Here is a 27,468-nt window from a genome sequence, read left to right as displayed (position 1 = left end):
GAAATTAAGCATGCCTCATTAACACATTCTGTCCATAACTAATGCCAAGTTTCAAAGCAGTAGCACTATCCTTTCAAAAGATATTAGAGTTGAAAGTGAAGAGTGTGGACACGGTTTTTCAGAAATGAAAAAGGGACTCTAAAGACACACCTAATCACACTATTCTACCAAAAATGTTCGAGATAAACTGCTAAAAAAAAACACACTTTCCTGCCCGTTTTATGATACCAAATTTTAGAATAATGTAGAAGAAGACCCGCTCTTTCAGAAAATATGAAAAAGTCAAGTTCGGCTAGGTTGACCCATTTCACTTATTTTCAGTCCTCACGCAAAATCAGTGTGTGCGACTTTATGTTCGTTTTGAGGTGCACGGTCACATATGATGAATGATTTTGACATGACATGATATGATATATTATGGAATCAAAGACAGGATTTGTATACCGTAATAAGATTTGTTGTATTAATATGATTAGAATACAATTACAAGTATTTTTTTTTTGTGTGTGTGATAGCCACCTAGCAAGCTGCAGTATTGAGAGTCAAAGAGGGATGAAAATAATTCTAAATCACATTTGTCTTTTATTTTTCATGTGCCCCAAGAGAATTTCCAGCATCGAAAAAGATAAAAAATATCCACTTTCTGAGTTTACAGCATCAAAACCAATCAATAGATACATGTGAGATGAAGAATTCTATCTTGGTATACAAAAGTGTTGCAAAAGTTTTCCTCCTTTGATAAACATCTTCCTTATGATTCCAACAACTCCCCCCCCCCCCCCCCCCCCCATTGTGATCTGCCAAAATCACATTGGCCAAAAGAAAATAAAACTACATATACAGTATGTCCCCCCAAAAATTACAACGGGGCCCTCCGCAATGATATCTTTAAAAGTAGTGAATCAATCTAAATACAAATTCAGGGTATGAAACTATGATTCATTGCCCACATCTTACAGAAAACTCCATTCAATTTGCTTCAGTGGTCAAAGAGAAATGAGGAATTTTGTAGAGGATGTCGGGAATCTCTTCCGTCCAAATTCTGTCTATTATTCACACACAAGAGCATTGAATTGCTTTAATTGGAAGAATCAGACTCATGACATGATTTACAACAATCCACATTTTTCTGTGACCGCTTAACCAAATTGAATGGGGTTTTCTGCAAAATAGAGCTAAGATGTTATATTTTAACATCCTGAAGTAGCATTTAAAAAAATTAATCATATTGGGTGTTATCAATGCAAAAATCTGGAATAATACTCAGGGGTTTAATAAAGGGGTGATAATTTTGACGCAGGAAAAAAAAAAGCTTCCATTCACTTGGCATCTTCTTGAAGCAATCAAAAAGAGTGAAATACTGAGTAAACTGTAAACCTTTACCCTTACAATCCTTCCAACGCAGAGGTCGGCCATACTCATTTTCTTGTTTCTTGTTTCTGTTTTTTTTTTTTTTTTTTCTTTAAAGATTGTAGTGTGTGTTCTTGCGCCTTTGGTTTGTTTTGTCTGGTCTTTGGTAATATTTGGTGTTTCCATTGACGGCTATTTTTTCTTTTTTTTTTTCTTTTCCCTCGTTTTTTGTGTATACGATTCTAGAATTATTGGTGTTAACGTGTGTTTTAGAGACTATAGTCCAAAAAAGGATCAGACACCTGGTAGTTTTACTATCAATGAATGCTATCAAACTTTTGTTTTATGATGTCAAAAATGTATTTGTCATATGACCTATGAAAAAGCATGATGTTTTTCAATCTGATCAATAAAATCCAGAAATCTGCAAAAATCTGATTGTAATTTTTTTTGGGACATACTGCAGTAAGTCGCCCCAAAAATTACAATTAGATTTTCGAATTGATAACACCCAATATGATCGACCTGTCTAAGTGCTACTTCAGGGTCTTAAAATATAACATCTTAGCTCTATTTTGCAGAAAACCCCATTCAATTTGGTTAAGCGGTCACAGAGAAATGTGGATTGTTGTAAAGCATGTCATGAGTCTGATTCTTCCAATTTTAGCGATTCAATGCTCTTGTGTGTGAATAATAGACAGAATTTGGACGAAAGAGATTCCCGACATCATCTACAAAATTCCTCATTTCTCTTTGACCACTGAAGCAAATCGAATGGGATTTTCTGTAAGCTGTTGGCAATGAGTTATAGTTTCATACCCTGAGTTTGTATTTAGATTGATTTACTATTTTTAAAGATATCATTGCAGAGGGCCCCGTTGTAATTTTTTTTTTGGGGGACATACGGTATGAATATTTACCATTATTGGCCTTTTCATCAAAGTTCCATTTTCAGCATAGCCCCCATCCCAGATGAAAACATGTTTGTTTTGCTGTTTCTTTGTTGTTGTTTCTTTGACAGTAAGCCTACATTGTATATTTCTGTGATCTTTCTGAAAATTTTTACCTTTTTGAAAATTCCCACCTTGAATTTATGTGTCTGTGTACCCTGATAACATCACTAATATCATTCATCCCATGTACTTAATATGAAAAGAGAAGTCGTAATTGCTTATTTTTTGAATGTTTATGACAGAGATTCCCTGAAGTTTCATCTATAGGAAAAAAATGAAAACAAATAAAATCCCCATTATTAGAAATTTCTTGAGCAATACTAAAAGAAGTATGGAATGAAAGTAACAAGATGTACAACTTGTAAGTGTCATTCAGTTGTCTTAACCTCCTTCCCATATACCACCACCAGCATCCTGACTTGTATGAGCGTGCAGTCCTTGGAAAGAAAACCCAGATGCAATTCACCGCCCAGACTGACCTGTGGTCACTTGGAGTGACCTTCTACCACACAGCCACCGGTTCTCTACCCTTCAAAGCCTATGGTGGGAGAAGCAACCGGGAAGTGATGTTAGTATCCCCAGAACTTATTCTCACACTGGATTGTATCTCTTTCATATTTATGAACTGCCAGCATATATTCTGTATGTAGTTACTTAATACTGTATACGCCGAACATTTTGCGAGGTTTTTATTTTCGCGAATTTCACGAGTCAGGTGCTATTCGCGAAATTAAAGACATGCAAAAATAATAACTGATCAAGCTATGAATGTGACATACTCATATACATTTCTCCATTCGGTACCAACCAAGATGACTGCTGCTCGTCTAATTCTACAGTTGTTTTTTAGTCATAAAAGTTCTTATTGTTTTCTTGAATAATGTATATGTCACCAATAATGCTGTAATATACTTTGTAATATTTCATGTGATGACATTTACAGCAGTCAAATGAAAATTCTGACTTTTTCATTGCAGGCACAAGATCACTACCACCAAGAAGAGCGGGATGATTTCAGGTATTCAAGAGAGTCCAAACGGTCCCATCATCTGGAGTGAAGAATTGCCCAAAAAGTGTCATCTCTCCCCCCAGATGCGTATCATAGTCACCACTCTGCTGGCCAACACCATGGAATGTGACATGTCCAAGATGTGGTCATTTGAACGCTTCTTCGATGAAGTCCAGAAGGTCATGAAGATGCGAGTCATTGACGTTTTCATAGCGCACACCTGCGAGCTGCACAAGATTTACGTGTCGCCAAGCAAGGACACAGCTTACTTCCAGCAGCAGGTTGCACATTTGACTGGTATTCAGCCGGACACACAGAGTCTTCTGTGGGAGATGGCTGTCTTTGACCCCAGGAAGTGCTTCAAGTGTGAGGACCTCCCGGAGACGACCCCGGACAATCCCATAATCCTCCTGAGGATAGGGGCACAGGCCTTCCCTGGAATCAAGGCGCCCCACATGCGTATGTAATCCACTAGCTCCTACCTCTCTCCTGGCAGTGTTTGTCTGTATCTCTTGCTGTCAGCTGCTTGTCAAATTTGACATGCTGAAAGCTTTTAGCCTTCTCACAGTGATAGTCTGTGGCAGATATACTTAATGTTTTAGTAACGTAATCTCATTTGCTTCTGTTAGTCACTCCTGTGGCAAATGAACTTAACTTCATTTCTAAACAGGTGAAATTACTCTCTGAAATTACTCTCAATTCTGACTCCATGAAATATGTGCCGTTTAAAAGAAAAACAAATTGGGAAAGAAATGTGGTGTCAATGTGACTCATGAATTTTCTCTTTTTCTCTTCAAACCACAGCCACCCTGCCAAAGACGGCCACTCACTATTCCTTACAACACGATTATCCACTGGCTAAGGTAAATATCTCCTATCACAGAATAAATTCCTCATTCCACTGACCAATCGGAGGCTCTTCTGATCCCCCAAATGCAAAAATATTGGTATTCCGATGAGTTCCGATGAAATCTGATGCTATAAGCTCTAGAGACTCGCACCAAGGCTCACTGAGACTGATACCAATACCCGAAGAGCCCCAGAACCAAGACTCGAGTTAAACTGTCTGATGACTGTTTGATTGTTGGAAACTTAACAGACTGTCATACATCAACTACACATGCCCAATAGTCACACAATATGAGTCTAGTGCACATTGGATTGACTCTACACCTCTCGGACTCACTCTACACTTATCCGACACTGACTGGACTTTGCGACAGGAAATGGCTTCCGATGGCGAACTAAGCCCTGAGCTTAGTTCCTTAACTCTTTATGTGCCATGGTGGAAACCCCCCGTGTGCCACGTTTATCTGAGACACGAAGGTAGTCATGCTTTGAGAAAGAATTCTGTTTTTCCAATTTGTATAACTTCTACAAATTTCTGTTGAGATGGACATAATAGTAAGCAAACTTAAAGACGAATGCCAAACTTTGTTTCGATATAAATTGTATGACGAATCTATTTTCAATATTTCTTTTGAATGACCAATTGCTACATTACTGTAACGGCATGACTTTTGCACATAAAACCGTGACAGTAACTTGGAATGTACGAGCAAATCTCGTTGAGAACACCGCTTGATAGTCAATCACTACATAGATTGCAAGCCATATATGAGAGGAACAAAAGCATGAGAAACGCTTTCATTGTGCCGCGGGATTAGCAGTGATTAGCGATTTATCGATCGGTTTTCGCGGCTTTGTTTGTTGAGCAGAATATGCGAAGTTGGCACGCCGTCGACTGAGTCGAATGTGCGAACGTGGCACATAAAGGGTTAATCGGACGATCTTGCCTCATCGGATCACGCTCGCCATGTCTGACACTGACCTGATAGTCGACCAACACAAGTCATATTCATAAGACTGTGATACTATGCACTTCGGTGGGTGACTGGAAGCAAAAAGCTTTGTTTCTTACGAGTGTTTGATGAAAAAACAAAAGGTATATGTGGAACGGAGGTATTACTGGAAGCCTTTTCACAGTGTGAATCCTGTACATATCTATTATGTATAATAGCAAATGCTGTAGGGGATAAGTAGTCAGTGAGGGAAATGGATTGTTAGAATCTTTTGATTTAGTGAACAGTCTTGGTTAGTAATGATTGATTTACTTCATTGTCCGCAGTGGAAATTCTTTGTACACTGGATGTTACAAAAGATATGCATAAAATATTTTACACGTACACACAAAGACACTACACAAAACTGGAACTGAAACTGACACATATTAACATACAATACAGCATGCACCACTGCAATGTATTACATTATTACAACTAGAGCAAGGACTATTAATGTGTAGTTTATATTCAGTTATCTAGCCTATAGCAGTGTTCATTAGTATTCTTTTCTGAGGTATGAAAAATAATGAGTAAATCATTTGGGATCATCTCTCATTTCTTTTGTTAGTGAAATGAAAGCATAATGCTTATATGTGAGAGTAATAACTACACATATGACTAAAATGTTGTTGTGCACTGCATGTCTACTTTAGTCACATCGATGTAGGGCTTCATGGAGGGGGGGGGGGGCGGGGAGGGAATAACTTGTCCTCTGCTTACTTGTGCTATGTAAATGTGAGTATCATGGATGAGTCATTTATCAAACTGGTTTTGTCCAGAGGAATCATTATTTTTATCGGCTGTTCATCTGGCTACTGTATCTATAGTTGTCGTTAAGGTTGTCATTGAACAAGCATTGGTCTGAACATACTTTATGAAAGTGAAACAGCATGTCAATGATTAACATGTCAACTATGATAATCACTAGATTTCTTGCATCTTTCTACCATCACTTGAACTCAATAAACCTTCTTTTTGTTGTATTCTCTCCCTGCACCGTGCCAATCCCCTTCTGCTGCTGGTGTCATGTGACTACTGTCATGTTACTGATATCATGTGACATCCCGATCCAGAGCTGTGCTGCAGTGATGTGTTACTGTCAGACAATGGTTATGATGTTTTGTACGATACAGAGTCTCATCACAAAGACTGCCAAGGCTGTGATGTAAGTTTGAATGCACTCTACCCCGTATCTCTCGAGATGCCTGCTAGGTATCATGCTTACAATGATTTCTTGCATTTAGGAAATAAATATGATACTCATTTTGTCATTTTCAGAATCTTTTCGTCAAATCTCACTGAAAAGAAAGAGTGTACAGTGCACACTATCACCACTCGATCAGGAGCATGCTCGGTCTGTGTGTATCAACCGTATTAATATCATCTAATGTTCCACATCAGTGTTAAATATCTGTATTTAGAGACCAGAATACAGTTAGAAGATGATCATGATGACATTCAGTCCATACACAGTGAGAGATAATTTCCCTACTAGATTAACTATGTATATTGTGTTGCCATAGTAACATGAGCAGATACCAGAGTCAGTTATTATCCTGTCTTTTTGTTATTGTTCAAAGGAATCATGTGTCATTGCTTGTAGAGTCTCATGATTCTTATTTTGGTTAACTTTAAATGTGTTTTAAGGATTGTGCTTTGGTGTTACGATGCGGTGTATCTTCAGAACTTCACTTCATAATTTGATTTGTCTTGCACGAACAAAGTGTTTGACGCAGTGTAGCCAAGATTACAATTTACTACCAAGAAGAGCATATAAAGTTCTGACATCATAGCCCATTGAAACTATCAACACTCTGCGTGTAACATCATAGTATTTTATTTCTTAAATCATCAGAACATTTGCATGTGTTTAGTCAGATACATTATATCTGATGAAGTGAAGTGTATGTAGATTTTATTATGAAGAATATCTGAATGTTTAATGCAAAAGATCTTGTGGAACTTGTGATAATGAGGTAACAAAATGATTTATGTTTTTGAGATTGATTAAAAAAAAGAAACAAAAGGACCTTGTTAATCATATCTTTAGTACAAACATAAAGTTAAGAGAATGTCTTCTTTGTTGTGCATAATTGTGTGCAGAGTTGTCCTGAGATCAGATTACTTCAAGCTTCGCAGTGAGTGCTCGCTCTTGAAGGTGGATTTTGTCCAGGGAAACACAAAACTTCAGAACATAGAGAGATTCCTCTTCACACTGAGCTTGGTTGCTAGGGGCAACGACCCCGTCCGGGCAAAGATGGAAAGATTTGAACAAGTCCTTGCCTACTGCAGGGAGAGAGCATCAAACGTAAGTTTTTGAATTGATTTGAATTGGATTGATTTGTTTTTACGTGGTTGCTAAAGAAGCAGGGAATACTTGAAAGCAATCAACCGTGGGGCCGATGGCTTCATGTCTCGAAGTTTAATTGTGGCACTACCACTGGTAAATTAATAAAAAACAAAACAAAAAGAAACAGGATGTATATTTTGTTGGGCGATGTTTCAGTCTTTAACAGTAGACCTCTATCAATCTTGCAAGAGGAGGAGGATGGTCTTAAAGTATTTGTTTTCATGGTCTTGGCATTCCAGATGGAGTCTTATTCCACATTTCTTATGATGTGTTGGTTTCCAAACAGCTTCTCATTTTGCTATCATCTTTTGAATGTCCATTGTGGCTTCATTTATTGTGTTTAAAGAGTAATTTGCTTTTAATACCAAAGTGGGAGTAAACTGAATGTTGAATACACTAGAAAATTGTCAAAAATTTCACATTTTATGAAACATTCCCATTCCTTCCACTTGTTGCTGACATTTATTGAGGGTAATATTATTCCCCTTACCTTCTGGAACAGATGTGCCAAGTGATCTTTCACTTTACAAGAGAAATGGAATAGGTTTCAATTTTTTTTTAAAAAATAAATAATAACTTTATACCGTTGTTCATGTGTGACATCACCAATTGTTGTAGTCTTCTCATCCAGCAATGGCTGTTCCAAAATTTACAAATATGTAACTTTTGAATGCACTGTCCAATTTTCCTCAAACTTCATTGATGTGTTCTTGTACTATTTCTGAATTTCTTTATGTACATTTATATGTTTGGGTTTCATTCCCCTTCAAGCAATGTGTGTCACGAGTGTGCTATGTTATGTAAGGAATTCTATCCTGTTGACACATCACTTTTAAATGTGTCCAAGTCCTTCCAATGTAGTATAGAAATGACACTTTGTGGCAAACACAAACTGTGTATTACAGCAGTAATAGCTGACTAGGCACCTCACACATGGCAGCGTGTGTGATTGTTTCAGTTTGAACTTATCATTTGCCATTGTGAATGGTTTGACATAAATGCTTATTTACCTCATCCTGTTTTGTCAATGGTTTGACATAAATACTTTATTTACCTCATCCTGTTTTCAGCTGAATGTGACGTACAACCAGATCGTTGCCTCACTGGATGCCATAGCGAAGACGGCCATCTCTGATGACTACTTGTCTTCTCAATGGGAAGGCATTAGGCAGCAGCACGTTTTGCCCACAGAAAGGTTTCCATTTCATTTTGCTTTATCACTCTCTCCCTGAATCCACACCAGCAACTTAGCTGAACTGATTAAAAATCACCGGGACATTTTACATCTATTGTGAATTCTGATGTGAGGACTTTGTTTTACCAATGATTATTAAGATTTCTCCTCCCACCCCCACCCATCCCCAGCTAATGAATATTCTGTTTGTTCTTTGATGTTCCGATAGTGCCACATTGTCATGTGTCCTTCATGATGTATGAAATATAATGCTGCAGAAGATAAACAAGTGATTGAGGATGACTACTTGTACAATCAAAATGTGTTGCATAGTGACAAATTCAAATTTTTCTGTTGATATACATGATATATTTTTCAACGTGCTGAAGGCAAATCCCCCTCCCTACAGTGTAGTGATGAATGTCTGCAAGATACCAACATTTTACTTACTAGATTGCTCTGGGTCTTGGTACAGACAAGGGGTCATGGGAAATGCTAGGTTAAGGTATCATATAAATCATATAAATTTTTCTTGTTTCTTTTTCTCCTATTCTCCTCTTGTTCAATTACTGTGAGTGTGCAAGTACTGGTTTTAAAGGGAGTGTACAGTACTGGTTGAGGAGGGGATTCATGTTTTGAACATTCTTAAGTGAGATAATGAGAAACCTCATGAAATATGAAAGAGCATGTAATTTTAAGAAGGATTCAATGTTTATTTGATGAAAATTGGTTTTCAAATGGCTGAGATATTCAAAAAAGTGATAATGATAAAAGGCGACAGGCCACGCCTTTTATTAGGATCTCTTTGTTTCACCTTGTTTTTGAATATCTCAGCCATTTCAAAACCAATTTTCATCAAATAAACTTTTGATACCCCTTAGAATTGCATGCTCTTTGACATCTCATAGAGTGGTTTCTGAATATCTCGCAAAACGTTAAAAGCTAAATCCTCACTTCAACCAGAATTGTACACACCCTTTAAGCCCTGAATTTGGCTTGCACTCAGTTATCGTGCTAAACAAGGCTGGAATTACCTAACAATGTATGATGACACATCTTATAATAATTTGTGAAATATAAGGTCCCTGGACAGCATGGATGATAAAGATTCTTCATTCATATAGATATTTCAAATAAAAGATGTTTGAAGGACAGTCTTGATTTATGGAGACCCATATCAGACCTGATTCATATTCTTCAAATGTCTGCATCAACTGTTTGATGGTCTTCCAGGGAGTTAAAGGTCCTGTTTACCTTGGGAGCAGTGATTTTAAAAATGTTAAAGATATCACATTTGATGCATATGTGTAGGTCTGTTGTATCACAAAACATCCCACCATATAAAATTTTTGCAATAAAGCCTAATATATAAGGAGATATCAGTATTTTTCTCAGTAAACCATAACTGTAGACGGTTTAGTCTGGAAACATTTTTATTACAACTATTGTTGATATTTTGTGTATTTAACAGTATGGTACTTAACATCGATTATGATATATGAATTCAAATTTTTGCACTGGTTTTTTCCTACCCCTAACTCACGTTTTAGAACTATTTAAAGCACTAATGCTTGGTTTTTGTTTCATCTGCATATGGTAAATTATGCCTTTTAAGTTACTTTCCAAATATAGGTCAACATTCTGTAATCCTGCCAAATTTCTCTTCCAGGAGACCTCACAAAAGAAGTTATGGAAAGAAATATGCAAGGCTGAACAACATGAGTGAGTTCTTAATAAATTTGCCCAACGATTTCATATCATCACTGTCATGCCTGATTTTGTCTTACTGTGTCTGATACAGAACTGGACGGCTGAAAGTGCTTGTGGAAGATGCCCTAAAGATCTGCACCAACTTCAAGAAAGACAGGCAGACCAAGCAGTTGTCCTACAATGAAGAACAAATACATCGCATGGACAAGTGAGCTTATTTGTCTTTTGTTTGACAGTCCTGTATTTCACTACTGTATTTGAGACATACTGAATACACAACATCACCCGATCACTACTGTGTAGAGGTATTGAAGACAAAGTCCTTTAGATGCACTGGGCAATAACGACTTCACCATAAGTTTTCAAAATTTTGAAAAGTAAATTGAACAAAGACACTGTCACGTCTTGTCTGAAGTAACTTACATTTTGTTTGAAATAGCTATCGTTTGATTTGAAGTAACTTCAGTCCTCATGTCTTGTGTTATTGAAAGTAACTTGTGTCTTGTTTGAAGTAACATACGTCTGATTTGAAGTTACTCGTATCTGGTTTAAGTAACTGACATCCTGCTTGAAATAACTTATGTCTTGTTTGAAGTAATTTAGCTTGTTAGAAATAACTTGTGTCAGGTTTATAGTAACCCATGCATGGTCTAAAGTAACTTGTAGAGTTTGAAAGAACATATCTGGTGTAAAGTGACTCATGCATGGTTTGAAGTAACTCGTGTTTGGTTTGAAGCAAATTATATCTAGTTTATTACATCAGTACTGTAGGAAAGAAGTTGTGCCTCGTTTGAAGTCTCTCATGTGGTTTGTATCCACTCATGTAGTTAGAATTCATTCATTTCTGGTTTTCATAAATAACATCTGATTCAAATGAAATGACATCCTTGCAATCATTTACAAGGATTTACTTATTATTTTTAGACATTAATGATCAACAATGAAAGTTTTTTCAGCCAGATTTGTCCTGATAAAGCAGTTCATGGTTCTGATTAAGCCGTGGAAATAACACGTGAAAAATTTGTTACAGCAAGTTTTGTTGCACTTACGTAGCACGATTTCCGCTATGAAAGTGTTTCCCCGATTAATGGGTGAGCACTGTATTCTAAGTCTGATTTTGATGAAAAGATTGTCATTCTGTTTTACTCATTTTGCTCTTTACATCAAAGCCAAGTTAAGCTGAATGTGGAAGAGCGCTTTCATGGTGAGAGTTGCACCATAATCTGCTGCTGATCAATATAAGACTGATGTGTGATGTGCGTGCGTGATAATGATTGTATAATTTGTTTTCACTTTTCATCATCATGATTTCCAGGGAAAAACTGGGCAAGAAAATGATTCAGGCCAAGAAGATCTCAGATGAATTGTTCACCATTCTGAAGGAACTTCACAACAACTTTGGTACATGGCACGGGTAAGTTATTAGATATGGTATTTCAGTTCTTGTAATTCTGTTCTTTTACAGATATATAATGTGATATCATGACTCTGTTTGTACATGCACACAGTTAGGCAGTTTGACATGGTGTGGGGATGAGCACAGCGCTGGTGGTTATTAACCATTATCACTAAAATTTCACTATTTCAGAAATTGATAAGGCCTTAATAAGTTCATATTCTGGTCATCATCTTCACTGAACATACATTTGAGCGTGCATACTCATACTCCAAACACACATATGCACACACACACACACACACACAGACACACACAGACACACAATGTGTATTTAATGTTAGTGATCGTTACCTTAAATTAATGGCTTCAAGGCTCGGAGACCATAGACTGTACTTACTTGCTCTTAATTGATACAAAAATGCATCTTTCAGGTTTCCTGGAGTGAATAAATGTCATTTTGTATTGCTTGTTGTATTTGGTGTGGCATTCACGTGTACAACTCACTTCTTTCTGTAATGTCATTCAGTAAAGAATTTTTTTCTTCTATCTGCGCTTGAACAACTATAATGACTTATGTTCTTTTGATTGATAAACAAGAGCTGTTTAACATACCAACTGTTTTGTACCTTACATTTTGAATATGAACATTACATTTCCACTTATCATACAGTGTATGCATCCATGAATATAACCCCAGCCTCAAATACTAGTAATAGTCTAATAATATGCAAGATATGAAAATTATTCCTTTAGTTTATGACAGGATACAGAAAGCTGCCAGAAAATTGGGTTGAGTAAGGGATTTTGGCTCATCAACATCACAAGAAAATTTGGAATGTTTAACACCATAACCTGTATTAACTATCAAAATAAAGTAAGTAATCAACTGTGATGTTACAAGGATTTCATATTTTAGGTAAACTTAGATTGCTATGTTTTCAGTTTAAGAGATTGAGTTTTGAGTTTCAAAGTTTATGGTATAAAAATCATCCCACTTACATTCAATTTTAAGGATAATATCAGTGTTAGTAAGAAATATTTCTGTTGTTTTCAATCAAAATTGTGATTGATAAAAAGAATCCTGTAATTTGCAATGACATGATCAAACACAGTTGCTACTGATATTGATAATAGTGATGATGATACCAATATAATGATAATAACGAGAGTAATAATGATAATGATAATAATGATAATGATAAAGATAATAATGATAATAATAATAACAACAACAACAACAACAACAATGATACAATATAATAATAACAATAATAATAATAATAATAGTAATTGAAAATAACAAGAGTAGTACAATAATGATGAACATAAAAATGACTATACATCAGGTGTAGTAGGTGTGTGAACAACATTTTGGGGAGCTCATTCATTGCTCAGTTGTATGAACTAAATTCATCGACAGACATGTCTAACACTATGATTCCATAAGCGTTCATCATGTAAGCCCCATTTTTATAGAGCTTTTCAAACTAGAGTTACTGTGGCAGCGTCCGGGTAGTCTTTCTTCACCCTGATTGTTGAAACTGTCGTTGCACAGATGTTGTCACTGTAACTTTTGCTCTTTGCTTCCGTGATCTCCTGCTGTTTTGTTGTCCGAGGTGAGGAATTTTGTTCTCTGGACATTGTTGCGATGTTGCCACAGTAAGGTCTCTTAAAATAGGGCCATAGATTCTCTGGAGGAATAAATCACACTAAAATATACAAATAACAAAACAATGTCAATCATCATAAGATATTAAATGTGGTGTGTAAGTCAATGAACTCATGATAGTTTTACAAAATATTACTTCATTAATACATCCTCAATTTTTTTTTCTCCCATCGATATGTTGATGATTCAATACCAGTGGATCTTACCACGAAGAAAGAGATTTACATCACTTTCAAAGGACATCCATCACAGAAGACACGAAGGTCTGCTGAGAGTGAAGAAAGCTGGCGAAGAAAACGTCTGAATTTAAATAAGAATCTGGACCAAGGTCTAAGCATGAGGTCCAGGAACTCATCAAGATAATTCCTCAAACTTTATGTTGGTAGAGAGTACCACGTACAGCTAGAAATAAGCAAGAAGTTATTCTCTCAAGAAATCTTAAAGGATAAATCATTGAGAATGTACACTCCTTCTTTGCTGACAATTAGAGCGGTTGATATATACTACTGTTTCATTTAATCTATCAGTCATATTAAACGTGATTGTATGTATACCACTCCATTCTCCTTGTTCTGTCATATTTTTGCATTCCTTTCTAATTATTTCACATTGTTTTTCCTTATGTCTAGGTAGTTGTTTGCAGTGTCCTTGTGTCAAATAATACATTGAAGATTTATCTAGTGAACAGGTTTTTACAGCGATAAGATATTAAATGTATTAAACCAATTGAAGACGAGTCCTGAGAATACTCGGGCAGGTGTCTATGGGAAATACGTGTTGTTAAATAGCAAAATCAGCCCGTCCTAAACAAGTTAAATTTCCTTTGTGTCATCTCTCTGTAAGTCTTTAATGAAAAGTCACTTTTAGATGCAATAATTTGGACTGATGGAGACTCCCTACAAATCATACCATGTTTCTGACTGTTTAATATTGAGTCCAAAGATTTGGAAGTGACTTCAGGATTTCATGGCTGAATCCCTAGGCTGTCAGAACCACATCAAAACAGTCATGGAATACCTAAGTTCTAAAGTGGCAAAACAAAGCATCCACTGCACTATGGTTGTTCAAGATTTTTTGTCATCTCATTAATGATGTATTTACCATCACAAGAATGACTGCTAAAGGTATCAACATGATAAGACTTTTGATGATGATTCTCTTCCAGATAACCTTTGAAAAATGTGAATAAAAAGTATTTTGCAGATTAAACCATTTGGGTCAAGCTCCAAAGCATGAAGTTCATGTATTTTTTTTTATTTATTTATTTTTTTACTGGCTTAGGTTTCACTTTGATTGTATCATCACAGTACTCACAATATCTATCTTAAAATACATGTAGGGACAGGAGTTAGAAAGTGTTCTGCATGCAAACTTTAAAGGTAAACCATTTATAGTTGTCTGAGGGGATCAAAATTCATCTTCCTCCATTTGCAATTTGGTTGCAATATATCAAAAGGTTCTACCAAGAAATTCAGTTGCTTTTGAGTACTGTGAGATCAAAAGTGTGAAGCAATTTTGATTGTTTGCATACAGCTTTTTTTCCTGAAGTGCTCTCCCCATTCAGTAGTGGGTTGGTGAACATTATGCGATGATCGATCACGCTCTAGCAATCATATTTTCCAACAAGCCTCATGCGATTCTCTCAAGGATGGAAGATTGATGGACACTGCTGTGTCCATCAAGTACATTTAACCTTTAAGTCAGCTTTGAGTCATATTACACCGCATAAGTTATATCTCCTTGATTCTGAAGAATGGTAAATTCAGCCAAGGAGTTTATCAGACACTGCTCTTGGATTCACCATACCACTAAAATTAGAAGTGACCTAACAGTTGAGTAAATTTGTCATTCCTGTTTTTATGCCTCCACCACAAAGTGTCGTTGAAGGCATTATGTTTTCAGTTGCCTGTCCATCCCTCCGCAGTCGATTTTGTGGAAAGTGTGACTAGAGAACCATTTTAGGTGTCCAAATAAAACTTGGCGTATGTATCTATGATTGTATGAAGCTGTGCTTATCAACTTGCAGGTGCACAAGCTCACAATCAAAGGTCATAGGTCAAGGTTAAATCTTACAATTTCACTATCTCCCCTGTATCTGTTGAATTGAATTGAATTGAATCTCTGGATTGCAAGAAAGGTTATTCATGAAATTTAGTGTATAAATGTATTACCAGATACAAATTTTCTCAGGGTTGTTGTTGGTTTTTTTTTTGCCATGGGTCAGAGGTCAAAAGTCAAATGAAAATCCTAAAATTTCCCCCTTTTTTCTCCGTTATCCTGGAAATGGCTCCAGTTATCTTTGTGAACTTTAGTATGTAATGTTTTGCCTGACAAAGATTCTCTTTGGAAGTTTAGGGTCATTGGGGCCAAAGGTCAGTTGTCAAATGTGTGGTAAAATGTTAAAATAACACTATTTAGTGCTGAAATAGCACAACTTAGAAATGACTTTTACTTAATATAAACACTTAATCAGATTGTACATGCATTACTACACAATGAGTCTTGAGGGTAAGATTTTGTACAAGGGGTCAAATGTCAAGTGAAAGTGCTAAATTTTGTCCTTTTTTTCATTTTGTAAATGGCTCAAAGTATTGTCACAAGAATTGGTGCATATATAACAAACCAGATAGTGATTATTTGGAGAAAATTGTGGACCATGGGGTCAAGGTCAAGGGTCAAATGTCTGTCCAGTCATGTCATACTATTGTCTCACATTACCATGATGTACTGTTTATCTGTTGGGAGTATACTAGTAGTGCAGTAGAGCAAAGACAACCAGTCACCATAGTGACATTTCTGGTTTGTCCTTCACTTTTTTTTTTCAGTTTTGCAGTTTTTGGGAACAAATTCAGGCTTCAGACAAAATGGTTACATCCAAACATGGGACTAGATGACATGAATTCAGACTTCAGACAAAATGGTTACATGCAAAGATGGTTTCTGTGTTCTGTTGTTTCTCATCATGAAGGTGCATGAGAAATTCCATTTTGCAAAATATCAGTACCAGGAGAAAAATTCCAGTTTGTCAAGTCCGAGCTTTTTTCATCTGGAATGGTTGGGGGGGTGTGCATTTATAGTCACGTCATTGATAACACATCAATTTCAATCTCTCTCCTCTGCAGGGTGAATAGCGAGACCCGTCGTTTCCAAGAGCAACTGACGAGTGCTGAGGTGAAGATGAAGGAACTACCGTATGAATACAAAAAGCTGCTGAGCGACTTGCAAAGGGTAAGAAATACAGACCGAGCTGATATATCATCTTCTACACAACACACATTACCATCACTTTTTCTAGATAGATACCTCAATGCTATTTGATGTGACTTCGTGATGAGAGAATTATTTTTTAGAGAGTTGTATGTATCCATTTGTTCCATGTTGCAAACTAGATTGGCACTCTATTAGAGCACAGACCTCCGCCAAGCAGCCCATTTCCACCACTGATCTTGTTCTTCTGGAGAGATCATTGACCCCGTTTACAGTGAGGGGCCAAGCTCGGCCGCAGCCGAGTCCGGCCTCAATTGCGCGGCCGAGCCTCGCAATTTTGTCCGTTTACACTGCTGGGCTCGGCCGCGCTTTTGATTCAAACCTTTCAATATTTTGTCGTAGTGGCGCTCTGCTTGTAAACAAATGCAATTTGGTATTGTCCGGTTTTCAGACCCTTTGCCAAATGAATTCCGTGGCGACGAAGTCGCCGTTCGGGCAAAGGCCTTTGCCGAAGGAAAGAATCCTTTGCAGGACAAAACCACCTTAAACTATACTAGTTTTCAACGTTGAGGGGGTGAATATCCTGAATAGCGAAAGATACAGGCAGAGGGTTTGGTAGCCAGACTAAAATTGGCCGCGCAATTGGCCGCGCAATTGGCCGCGCATTTGGCCCAGTTTGCGTTTACACCAAGAAAAGGCCGGGCTCGGCCGCGGCGGAGACCACCTCCAGAGCGAGGCCAAATGCGAGGCCAATTTTGGCCTCGCATTTGGCCTTTTGCGCGTTTACACTGAAGCGGGGCTGGGCACGGCCGCGGCCGAGCCGCGGCCGAGCCTCGCACTGTAAACGGGGTCATTGATTTCCACCCATGGATATGTATGCTGAAAGTCACCCAATTTCCCAACATGGAAGCCTTTTGTTACATCATCAACTTCCAGCTACGTGGCGCACCTGGCATTAGCAGAAATTAGAGCACGCACTTGAGTGCACGTAAGAAAACCTAAAAAATGTGCAGCTTGAACTCCCAAGTTCATTAACTCTACCTGCCAAAGTATTGTAAATCCTTCATAAAATCCACAAACATTACCAGATCACTTCCAAAATTTATTAATCTGTTACATGTGTCATTCTCAACCTTTCCTGTAAGTTCCATCCAGATACGTTGATAACTTTTCAAGTTATTTTGCACATGGACAAATAAACAAACAAACGAACAAACAAACACCAAAGAAAACATAACCTCCTTCCTCCCTTGGCGGACGTAATGAAGCTCTGTCATTGTAGAGTCAATTTGTAGGGAGAGAGATACTAATTGTTTAGAGCCTCTTATCTTGCCTGAATTCAGATTGAAGACGATCTACAAGAATTGGTTATCCATCACTTTGGCGGGTCAGCAGGGGCCCAGGTGGCTGGGAGCTTTGGTCAGGGGCCACCCAAGGAGGTTTCAAATACAGCTGATGTCACCACAAGCACCACACCTAGCCTGGTTCAGGTAATGAGTTGACTTAGACAGAGACTACTGGATATGATCTTTCGCTGTCTGTTATCATTTTCTAATCTCCTTTTGTCTATTCTCAATGTTTATTTGCATCTGTTATCCATCAAAGCTGAAATACAACAGACTTCAATAAATCAGAACCAATGTGTATCTCTGAGCTAAGTGTTCATTCTTATTGCATCTATGACACAAAAACAGGAATGTGCTGTGTGAAAGTTTGCATGGTGATGTAAATGAGAGGACTCATAAACTGGCATTGTATTGAACGTTTCTAATCTTCTCTCAACCTTAACCCTTTCCATACTGAATTCTGGAATCCCCATAGACTCAATACACAGGTCGCCAGGTTCCCGTAAAGAATGGGTTAATGCTCTGATAATGAGATCTTGTCTTACCCTCCATGTGCCAAGTGATGTTTGTACCTGTGCCACAACCATTTGAAACTCAACAGTAGTGAACTTCGGCAGAAGACTTTCCAATTGGCAGACGTGTAAAACTGGGATGCTGGGAGATGTGATTCCCTAAATAATGAAATAAGTAATGTGTACATCAAAACCAGTAGTCATATACACATGTACAATGGCTATGGGCTATTGGACAAAATGTGGACACTGCACTTCACCATCTAATATACATACACAAAGCCCTGGAGGTGAGTGAACATGGATGTGGCATGTGAAGGGTTAATTCTTTATGTATCTGCATACTTATGTGGGAGCTTGTTTAGAGGCTTTTGGTGAATTTATCAGAAAACTGAATGTAGGCCTAAGTAGGGGTTAGACAACCTTTTCAGGTAGATACTCCCCAACATTGGCAAGGAAGACTATTTTCATACAATATAGGTAATTGAAGGATTTTATAGTCCCTATTAATTGATAGTTACTTGCCAGCTACATGCAATTCAGTAGCCATGTCTTTGCCACAATCAATGCTCTCTCATTGTAATATGCTGCTATCAATAAAAGTAATGACCTATCACCATGTTGAAATAGCCTATGTCTTATAAATAATGTTCCTCCATTGTTCTGTTGACTTCCTTTGTGTAGAAGCCTGGCACCTCTGGCCAGGCTGCTCCTCCCCCACAGAGTGCTGCTAGCAATCAGGCCAGCCTCATGCTGTCAGTACAGCAGCTAATATCAGATCTCCCATACAACAGTCTAGGCATGGTGCCAGTCCCTCGCCAAGTCAAACAGCTGTAAGTGAGATGGACTGTAAAATGATCTGTGCATGGCCATGTGTGAGCCATGGACACCCTTTCACAACTTTCACAGAATACTTGTCCATTTACCACTGCTTTGTGCAAGTTGATCTTGATATACAATTAAATTAATCTATTTCAATGTCTGATATCACACACATACACACACATATGTATTCATATCCTCTCCAAAAATGCAAGTAATTCCACACATTATATACATTTTCTATACCTTAGACACATTTCTCTTAATTGAAAGTGTGTCATACATTTAATCCTTTTACTGTTTTTTATCATTATAAAAGGAAATATAACCAAAACAAATGTTGATTCAGTCAGTACAGAAATATTGGTAGAACATTTGAAAATTAAGGAAAATTGGAAAATCCATTCAAAAGTTATGGTTTTGGTTGAATCCATGTGCTATCATGCCAGATTGAGAAGACAACAACAATTTATGGTGACATAGTGCTCAAACGATGAAAAGAAAATATTAGGAGAATTACACAAAATTTAATTTTGTATAAAAAGTACAATATGTACATATTCCCTCACCCTAGTGCTGGCATAATATCATGTTGAAGGTGAAGTTATTCCTTCTTGTTTTCTGAATGAGGTAAGTTGAATGTTCTTTTACTATGCTAGAAAAATGAAAGTGTGTGAAATTATCTTTGATATATTTTCCTGACATTCTTCCCCTTGTGTGACATTTTGGACTACTATAGCCTTCTTAGATAGAGCCAAAAACCAAAGACCAAAGAAAACCAAAAACCAAAGAAAAAGACCACACATTTATTTTTCAGGTAAAAGCCCCTTTAAGTGTCATTTGAATTTGACCCAAATCATTAAGAAAACAAAAACAAAAAAATGGTATTTATAAATCGACATCATTCAAGTTTGTGCACAAAATGTATCATCAGATATTGCATTATTTTCTAGGCTGCAGCAGTATGAATACAGCTTGACCAACCTCAAACAACAGCTTGACATGGAGCGTGACATCTGCACAGCATTCAAAGCCGGAGCTCAGATGGGGACGTGAAGGGAGCCAGCAGCTATTTCTTAATTTTTCTCCTGATGACATCTTGAGCAGAATCTAGAGCAGAATTGAGGATAGATCAGCACTTCAAATGACCTTGGCAGTTTAAGTGTTCAAGTTTCTAACATCTTTTTGTCTTGATGACATTACTGCACATGCAAACAATCTGCCGGCATTTGTGAGATTTTACTTGCTTTTTGACCACAGAAATATCACATTTTATTATTGGTATTAAAATTATTGAAGAATTTTAAAAAGTTAACAAAAAAACAAAAAGAAAATGGATTTTTGGAAAGTTATATTTACTTGGAATATTTTGGATTTATTTTACCTTTACAAAAATAAAAGTACAATGGAAAAAGGAAATATGAAAATGAAACTACACCTGTAACTATATTCAGATCCATGTTCAAAGTGTTACCGGTTAATTGACAGTAGAATCCTATTATATCTTGGAAAACATTATCAATGCTTAGCAAATATACAGTAGCTGCAAAGAAGTAACTGATAATGCGCTGGAAACTTGTTAGTATGTAATGATGTAACGTAGGTTTAAACGCGAGGCCAAATATGATCTCTGAGGGATCAGTTATAGAGACAATAATATTTCAAGGATTCTTCAGGTGTCCTGCATGATAAAGCATGGCAGCATTGTGGACATTGTCCAGGTCAGCAAACGCTGTCCAGCTCAATGAAAACGGTCATTCTCTGTGGATGTGTTCCCGGACAGTGAATCAGATTCAGCTCCAACCTCTTTTTGCTCGGTCAGGTGAGAGAGGTTTTATGAGGAAAATCTGACCATCTGCGCCAAGGAGAGATGTTGGAGATGGAGGATGTAAAACAGAAAGAGGAGATGTGATTCAAAACCATTTTCATTGATTTGGATGGAATTCATTGCCAGAATACCTGGTGACAGTGCTTTAGGCTCTCACGCTTATGCTTCAAGTTTCCAATGTGTGTTTGCATGCCATAAAAAAAAAAAAACAACTTTGCTTCTCCTGCAAAGATATGTAGATTCAGCACTCCCACTGACACAGACATCTGCTTGTTGTCATAGTGGAAGATATTTTTGATTTGGAGAAGTCGAGAAACCATGATCCTCGTCCAAGGCGAGATTCTTCGGATGTCTTTTACAGGGGCATCATCAAACTGAATGACATACAGAGCGTATGTTGATGTGTTCTTCAATGGACGTATGTGACATTGCCTTGTGCTACTGTGTTGTAGTGATGAAGCTAAGACTCTCATCCAGCTTTCTTCAAAGGGATCGTCACTATTGCCACTATACCTATTCTATTTAATGTTCCAGCTCCTCGCACCATTGCTGAGAGAACAAAATAATCATAGTAGTTGAAGTTACATTGCCTTGGCATCACCAGCCCACTGCAAAAATGTGTTAATTGCCTTAGTGTCAATACGTATTTGTATGTCTGCATATCTACTAATAGTTTATACTAGAGGATGTACGATGGATTAAAAAAAAAAAAAAATGACTGTGAATCCAAATCAAGTACTCACTGTTGTATGTGTATAATGATCAATCTGGTAGCATCCTAGTCACATGCCAGAGTGGCTCCCCAAGTATCTGCTCCTACTTTGGAGACATATTCAATATGGAAAAAAAAAAAAAAAAAAAAAATCTGCTTTTGTGTATACCTGAATCCAACTTATCTCACTAGGTGTAGTGCAAAATGCCTTCCATTCTTAGGGAAATCATATACAGTTCATCTTTTCTTGTCATGATATGCTGTGACCACTGCAGTGCCAGCAGTAATCCAGCAGTTTTCTATCTAACCAGGGAGGTATTGTGTGATATCTCCTTGGTCTAACTTTGACACTTTTAATAACTGATGCTCGACATGAAAAATATCTTTATTGTGAATGGAAAAATTATTCTTTTGGAATTCATATGTAATGTAACTCCCAATTCCAACATAACTCCAAGTACCAGTTTATCTGACGTAAAAACTCCAAGTCAGAGAGAGAAAAAACCTAAACACTTGGTTGAGAATAATGATATACTTGCATGTGGGGATTTCTGTTTGTTTGTTTGTTTGTTTTTCTATTCTTGCTGTGGCCATGTTATCTAAAAATTAGTGTAATTAGACTGCTTGTCTTTGTTTTGAATGTGATTTTATACAGAAAGAATTTTCCTGTCTGCTTGAAAATGCTAGCTCTGTGACTATTCTGTTTTAGAAATTCAAAATTTGTTGTATATTTTGTATTGTTGTGTTTTTGCTTACTGTGCCTTGTTTTTGGTAGATCCTTCTGAGAATGCACTTGCTTGTTTTAATGACTTAAGGCATATATCAGCTTGTAGAATACTTGAGGAGTCTCTAGATAGTCTCTTGCACTTGCTCTTCAGCAAGCATTGTGCAAGAATGCATGTGTGTTGTAAACTGTTAAAAAAGTGAAATGTGTGTAATAACAATGCTTTATACGACTACTAGACTAGCTTTTAACAAAAATGACAGCTAAAGAAAGTTAAGGCTGGAACTAAAAACAGCTATAGTAATTAGAAATGTGAATAAGACCAGTTTGCATGTTAAAACAGATATTGGACTGCTCATCTTAATATATTGCTGTTTTATCTTGTAATGTACGGGAGAGAATTCAGCCATTGGCTCCGCATTAGCCATTGGCTGAATTTGCGTAATATGAGAGGCCATTCCATGTGCAGTCGCCATCTTCATTCCAGCGCAGTGTTTGATCGCGACACGATTTTTATCTGACCGAAAAAATTGGAAAATATCATCGAAATCCGTGGAAAAACGGAACTGATTTCGTGCTCTCTTACAAGTGTGAATATCGTTGCTTTGTTTCGTACTCAGTATGGATGAACCAGCCGACAAAACGGAGAATACGAAAGCCAAAAAAGATACCGAACTGTGTGAGCCTAAGGCCAGCCCAGCTCCGGCAGTGAAGAAGAAGGCTGCTTCAACCAATGGCTAATGCACAGCCAATGGCTGAATTCTCTGTCCTCCCATTACTCATAAAATATAAATTAAATTTCAGTGTTTTTCATTTAATTTTCTGTTTTGTGTGAATAATGCCCATGGACTCAAACCGGCCTTAAAAATTGCTGCATTCCATCAATTTTGCAAATAGCCAATATAACAAAGAGCCAATATTGTCAGTAAGAATATCTTCAGTCTCATTCAAACTGGTATTAGTCCTATCACAGATAATTTCTGTGTATCTTTTTGTGTTAAGATCAAACTGTGATGGATATGATAGTGATTTCTATGAGATCCATTATTGTTCTTTTTGCAGTTCTAGGCAAAGGCCTCCAAAAGAGTTTAGTTTACATGTAGTCACTGTTAAATGCTTTTTATCGTTGATGGCATAGAAAGACAAGTTTTGCCATCTCATCAACAAGAAATTCAGTAAGATTGTAGCAAGAGAGCTGCAGTGATATTCTTGATAAAGAAATCAAGGCACAGTACATAGGTAGCATTTTGCTTTAAATAGTTATGAGAAGCAACATGCTCAAGCCTGATTATATGAATGTTTGGCTATGTTTCCTCTTTGCATACAAATGTTGATGTCAAAAGTTTTCCTGGATCAACTGCAGTTTAAACTACTAGTAGATAGAGCAACAATGTTTAGAAGTAGAACATGATAGAGATATCTGTAAAAATTGTTTTGTTGCTTGAAAAGTTTGTGATGTTGGGCAGTAAATGACCATATTGTTTATTTGTTATTATTTTAGTAATTAGTGTAAAGCTATTGTACGTATATACCAGGTAATTATGGGAGTGATACAAGGGTCAACTCGATTCACATCATTTTGTTGTTCAGTTTTTTCAACATTAAGAAGTAGCAATCATGCTGACTTTTCTTAACAAGAATGTAGTTTTTATGATATACGTGTACAATGTATACTTTTTCTCATGCAGATACTAAATTGTTATAAACTGTGCACAGGTTGTGCATAACTTATTAAATGCTAGGAGTTTGTTTTCTTAGACGCTTACACTGGCTTCCATGATATTTTTCAAGTTATATACAGTTTCAGATATCAATACTAGTTTTTAGATGTTTTTATTTGCTTGCTTCATGCTGTTTGAGCTGACTACTTCAAATCTACACACCAGAAAGGAATCTGCATTCAAAAAGCAAAGATTTATATGTTACTGCGAAAAGAACCAAATTTTACGCCTAACAAACGTAATATGCATATAATGCCTCTACTTTATGGGATAATCTACCTCAGGATCTAAGTCAAGCTACCCAAGTCAATAAATTGAAATCTGCCTTTAAAATGCATCCGTTTACAGTTTAAGCAAACATGAAACTTGGTACTGTGGTAATTGTATATTTTGTTATAGTCTTTCCTTTTCTTCAGAGCACAGGGAAATATACACCGTGTAATGTGCTATATATGCATTGCTAAGTATAATTATTATTATTATCATTTCCTTATTACAGCATACTTGCCAACATTTTGAAATCCGGAAGAGGTAGATTTTGCAAGGGAGCAACGCAACCAAGCCTGAGCGCACTTGCGCGCGAGGGGGGGGGGGGGGGGGGGGAGGGTGTGGGAGGGGGGTGTCTCCCCTCCAACGGTGTGGACTTTTTTTGTTTTTCAATATCAAAATAATTTAAAGGGTTCTTGGTATTGATTCAAAAACATATAATCCATGTAAATCTATGAACTATTTTGTAGACTATGCATATAAAAATAAAATCAGACCTATTGGTAAATAATTTTTGTAGGCTTAGCATATGTGAAAAAGTAATCAAACATATTGGCAAATGATTTATCCCATTATAGTGTATGTGGAGCTAGTTTGATGAATAAGACATAATGTTGCCCTCACCAAATCTAAATTAATTAGCAGATGACCTGGCTGTGAGATACAGTATATTCCTGTACGTGGCAGATTTTGCTCTCTTCTGCAGTGTTTGGGAGGGTTTCTATTCGTAGCATTCACTCTTGCAGAATGTGAGCTACCAAAACATTCCTATTACGCGTGGTTCTAGCTACACGTACACGTGTACAGTAAGTCTTGCACGCACATAGATATGATAGAGACTAGTGCACCACTGCAGTGTGCATACATGTGTGCATATTAGAAGGCTGAATACAGCGTTTTTGAGGAACGAGTTCCTTGAAATTATCATTAGTATTCTAATTACTAGCTTATTTTAGGGAATCAACGCACAATGAAGGGAAAATATGACTTCCATTTCATTTTATGGTAGGTTTGCTACAAAATCGGTAGATCAGAAGAGAAAATCGGTAGCCGGTCAAAACCTCTAAAAAGCGGTAGTCTACCACCCAAAGCGGTAGAGTTGGCAAGTATGTTACAGTGCTTGCTGTGGTTGATGCCATACCATGCCAGTGTTAGAATCTTAATGACAAGACTATTAAAATTTTACAAAACTTAGTGAATCAATCAGAGAACATTGTTTTGAAGTCCCATGCACTGACACTTGGAAAGCAATGAGGATGATGAATCTAGAAACTTTGGGGCAGAGAGATTATCATTAGTGGTGTTTTGATTCTTTGTTTGCATGGAGCTTAGCACACCATACCCACACAGTATTTGTACCAATAGCATGCCTATACTATGTCTGTACCCTTATCATACCCATATTACAGTATATCTATACCCTTTATCATACCTATACTACCTACATTATCATACCCATAGAGTATCATGTAGTTTTAGGGTTTTGCAGTTGTATAAAGATTTTTTTCCCCCTTTAATATGAATTTCACATTCACCCCAGCCCGAGAATATATGATGCAGTAAGACAAACAATTCGACCAGAGATGGGAATTCTATATTTTCCTCTTTTTTTTAAATTTCAGAAAATCAGCACGATGATCGTGATCATACAAGTTTTTACGTTTTCTTTTCGGGCAGTACAGTTATGCATCTGTTTACAAAGGGTGATTAAGGTAGGTCTAAGGTGGTCTGTTTGTATAGCGAGAGACCGCCGCTTTAATGTCAATTTACCTCCGTTTTTAGCATCTGAAGTGTAGCTATTCCAAATAAGGAATAACGGCTGTATGATCCACTGAGGTTAATCCGAAAATGGTCGCTGGGCTAAATCCTAATCACGCGTGTAAGAGATCGCAGATGAGCTAGGCTTCTACTCGATCGAGGCATCCCGTCAAAGATGACCCGCCATGATGTCATCCGTCAGTGAAACCTTCGAGAACGGTGATGTTGATGAGCGAAACTGATGAAGATACTGCAGATGGAGACTGTGGAATAATAACTTCCTCGGCCACAACACTCTCAATAAGTTAGTTTAGGACTTGCAACCATGCTAAACAAGTTCAGGGGATGCCGAGATGAATTTCACGATGCGCTTGATGATGACACTGAGAGCCGTGGTGCTCTCAAAGTTCAGGTAATATTAGAGGTCTAACGTTAGAACTATCTAACAGAGGCGGGGGTTAGAGGACAACCGGACCACAAAGAAGCGAAGGTGTCAGAGTTCATCTCGAGTTGACGACGGGTAAAGGAAATTGTTCGATGATGTCGGACGTGACGTGCAACGGCCGGTATCACGACAGAGTCTGATTCATGTTTGGGACAGATAAACCAAGCCCCCCGATGATGTCGGATATGAGATGCAATGGCCGGGACCATGACAAGGTTCGCTTGGATAGAAGGAATCGTCAATGTGCGAATCAGAGATATAATGCAACGACAAGGATCATGACAAAGTTTACCTCAGGCGGACGATGGTGATGATGACCACTCAACGGCAATGTATCGCGACTAGTCCGAAAGCTGGTAGGATCTATAGGATCTGGTTTTCAAATGCAACACATCGATGGCTACTAAATTGTCCAATCCTAGTCAATAATGCAGGAGGTAAGCATTGTGGACGTGGTGTTAAATTGCCATGAAATGAAAAATAGCCAAAATGGAGTACGAGAGACAGAGCAAGACATGATGGCCTTCTCCTCTGAAGGCTAAAACGGAGACTGACTTGAAAAACCTGAAAAAATCCTAAGCATGTGTTTGCTCGCCCAACCAAACAACTTTTGGCCAATCAAATTGTGTCTTTACGAGCCGATCAAAAATAAGGCAAACTGACCAATT

The 27,468-nt window shown here is 37.4% G+C and overlaps 1 protein-coding gene across 1 annotated transcript in view; it reads left to right on the top strand.

Annotated features, from left to right (window-relative positions):
* Positions 1-24,374, top strand: part of LOC140246193 (serine/threonine-protein kinase TBK1-like) — a 44,318-nt gene extending 19,944 nt beyond the window's left edge. Inside the window, exons 6-17 of the mRNA XM_072325639.1 lie at positions 2,714-2,871; positions 3,281-3,771; positions 4,117-4,175; positions 6,230-6,321; positions 7,260-7,464; positions 8,577-8,701; positions 10,482-10,598; positions 11,706-11,804; positions 16,581-16,686; positions 18,009-18,155; positions 19,208-19,356; positions 20,299-24,374. Of these exons, the coding sequence (XP_072181740.1) occupies positions 2,714-2,871; positions 3,281-3,771; positions 4,117-4,175; positions 6,230-6,321; positions 7,260-7,464; positions 8,577-8,701; positions 10,482-10,598; positions 11,706-11,804; positions 16,581-16,686; positions 18,009-18,155; positions 19,208-19,356; positions 20,299-20,401 (1,851 nt within the window). The 3' untranslated portion in view covers positions 20,402-24,374. The remainder of the gene's footprint in view (positions 1-2,713; positions 2,872-3,280; positions 3,772-4,116; positions 4,176-6,229; positions 6,322-7,259; positions 7,465-8,576; positions 8,702-10,481; positions 10,599-11,705; positions 11,805-16,580; positions 16,687-18,008; positions 18,156-19,207; positions 19,357-20,298) is intronic.
* The last annotated feature ends 3,094 nt before the right edge of the window (positions 24,375-27,468 follow it).

Source organism: Diadema setosum, chromosome 2 (assembly GCF_964275005.1).
Source record: "Diadema setosum chromosome 2, eeDiaSeto1, whole genome shotgun sequence".
In the NCBI taxonomy this organism is placed as follows: Eukaryota; Metazoa; Echinodermata; class Echinoidea; order Diadematoida; family Diadematidae; genus Diadema; species Diadema setosum.
Note: the sequence above shows the minus strand (reverse complement) of the source record. Positions and strands in the feature narration are given on the sequence as shown.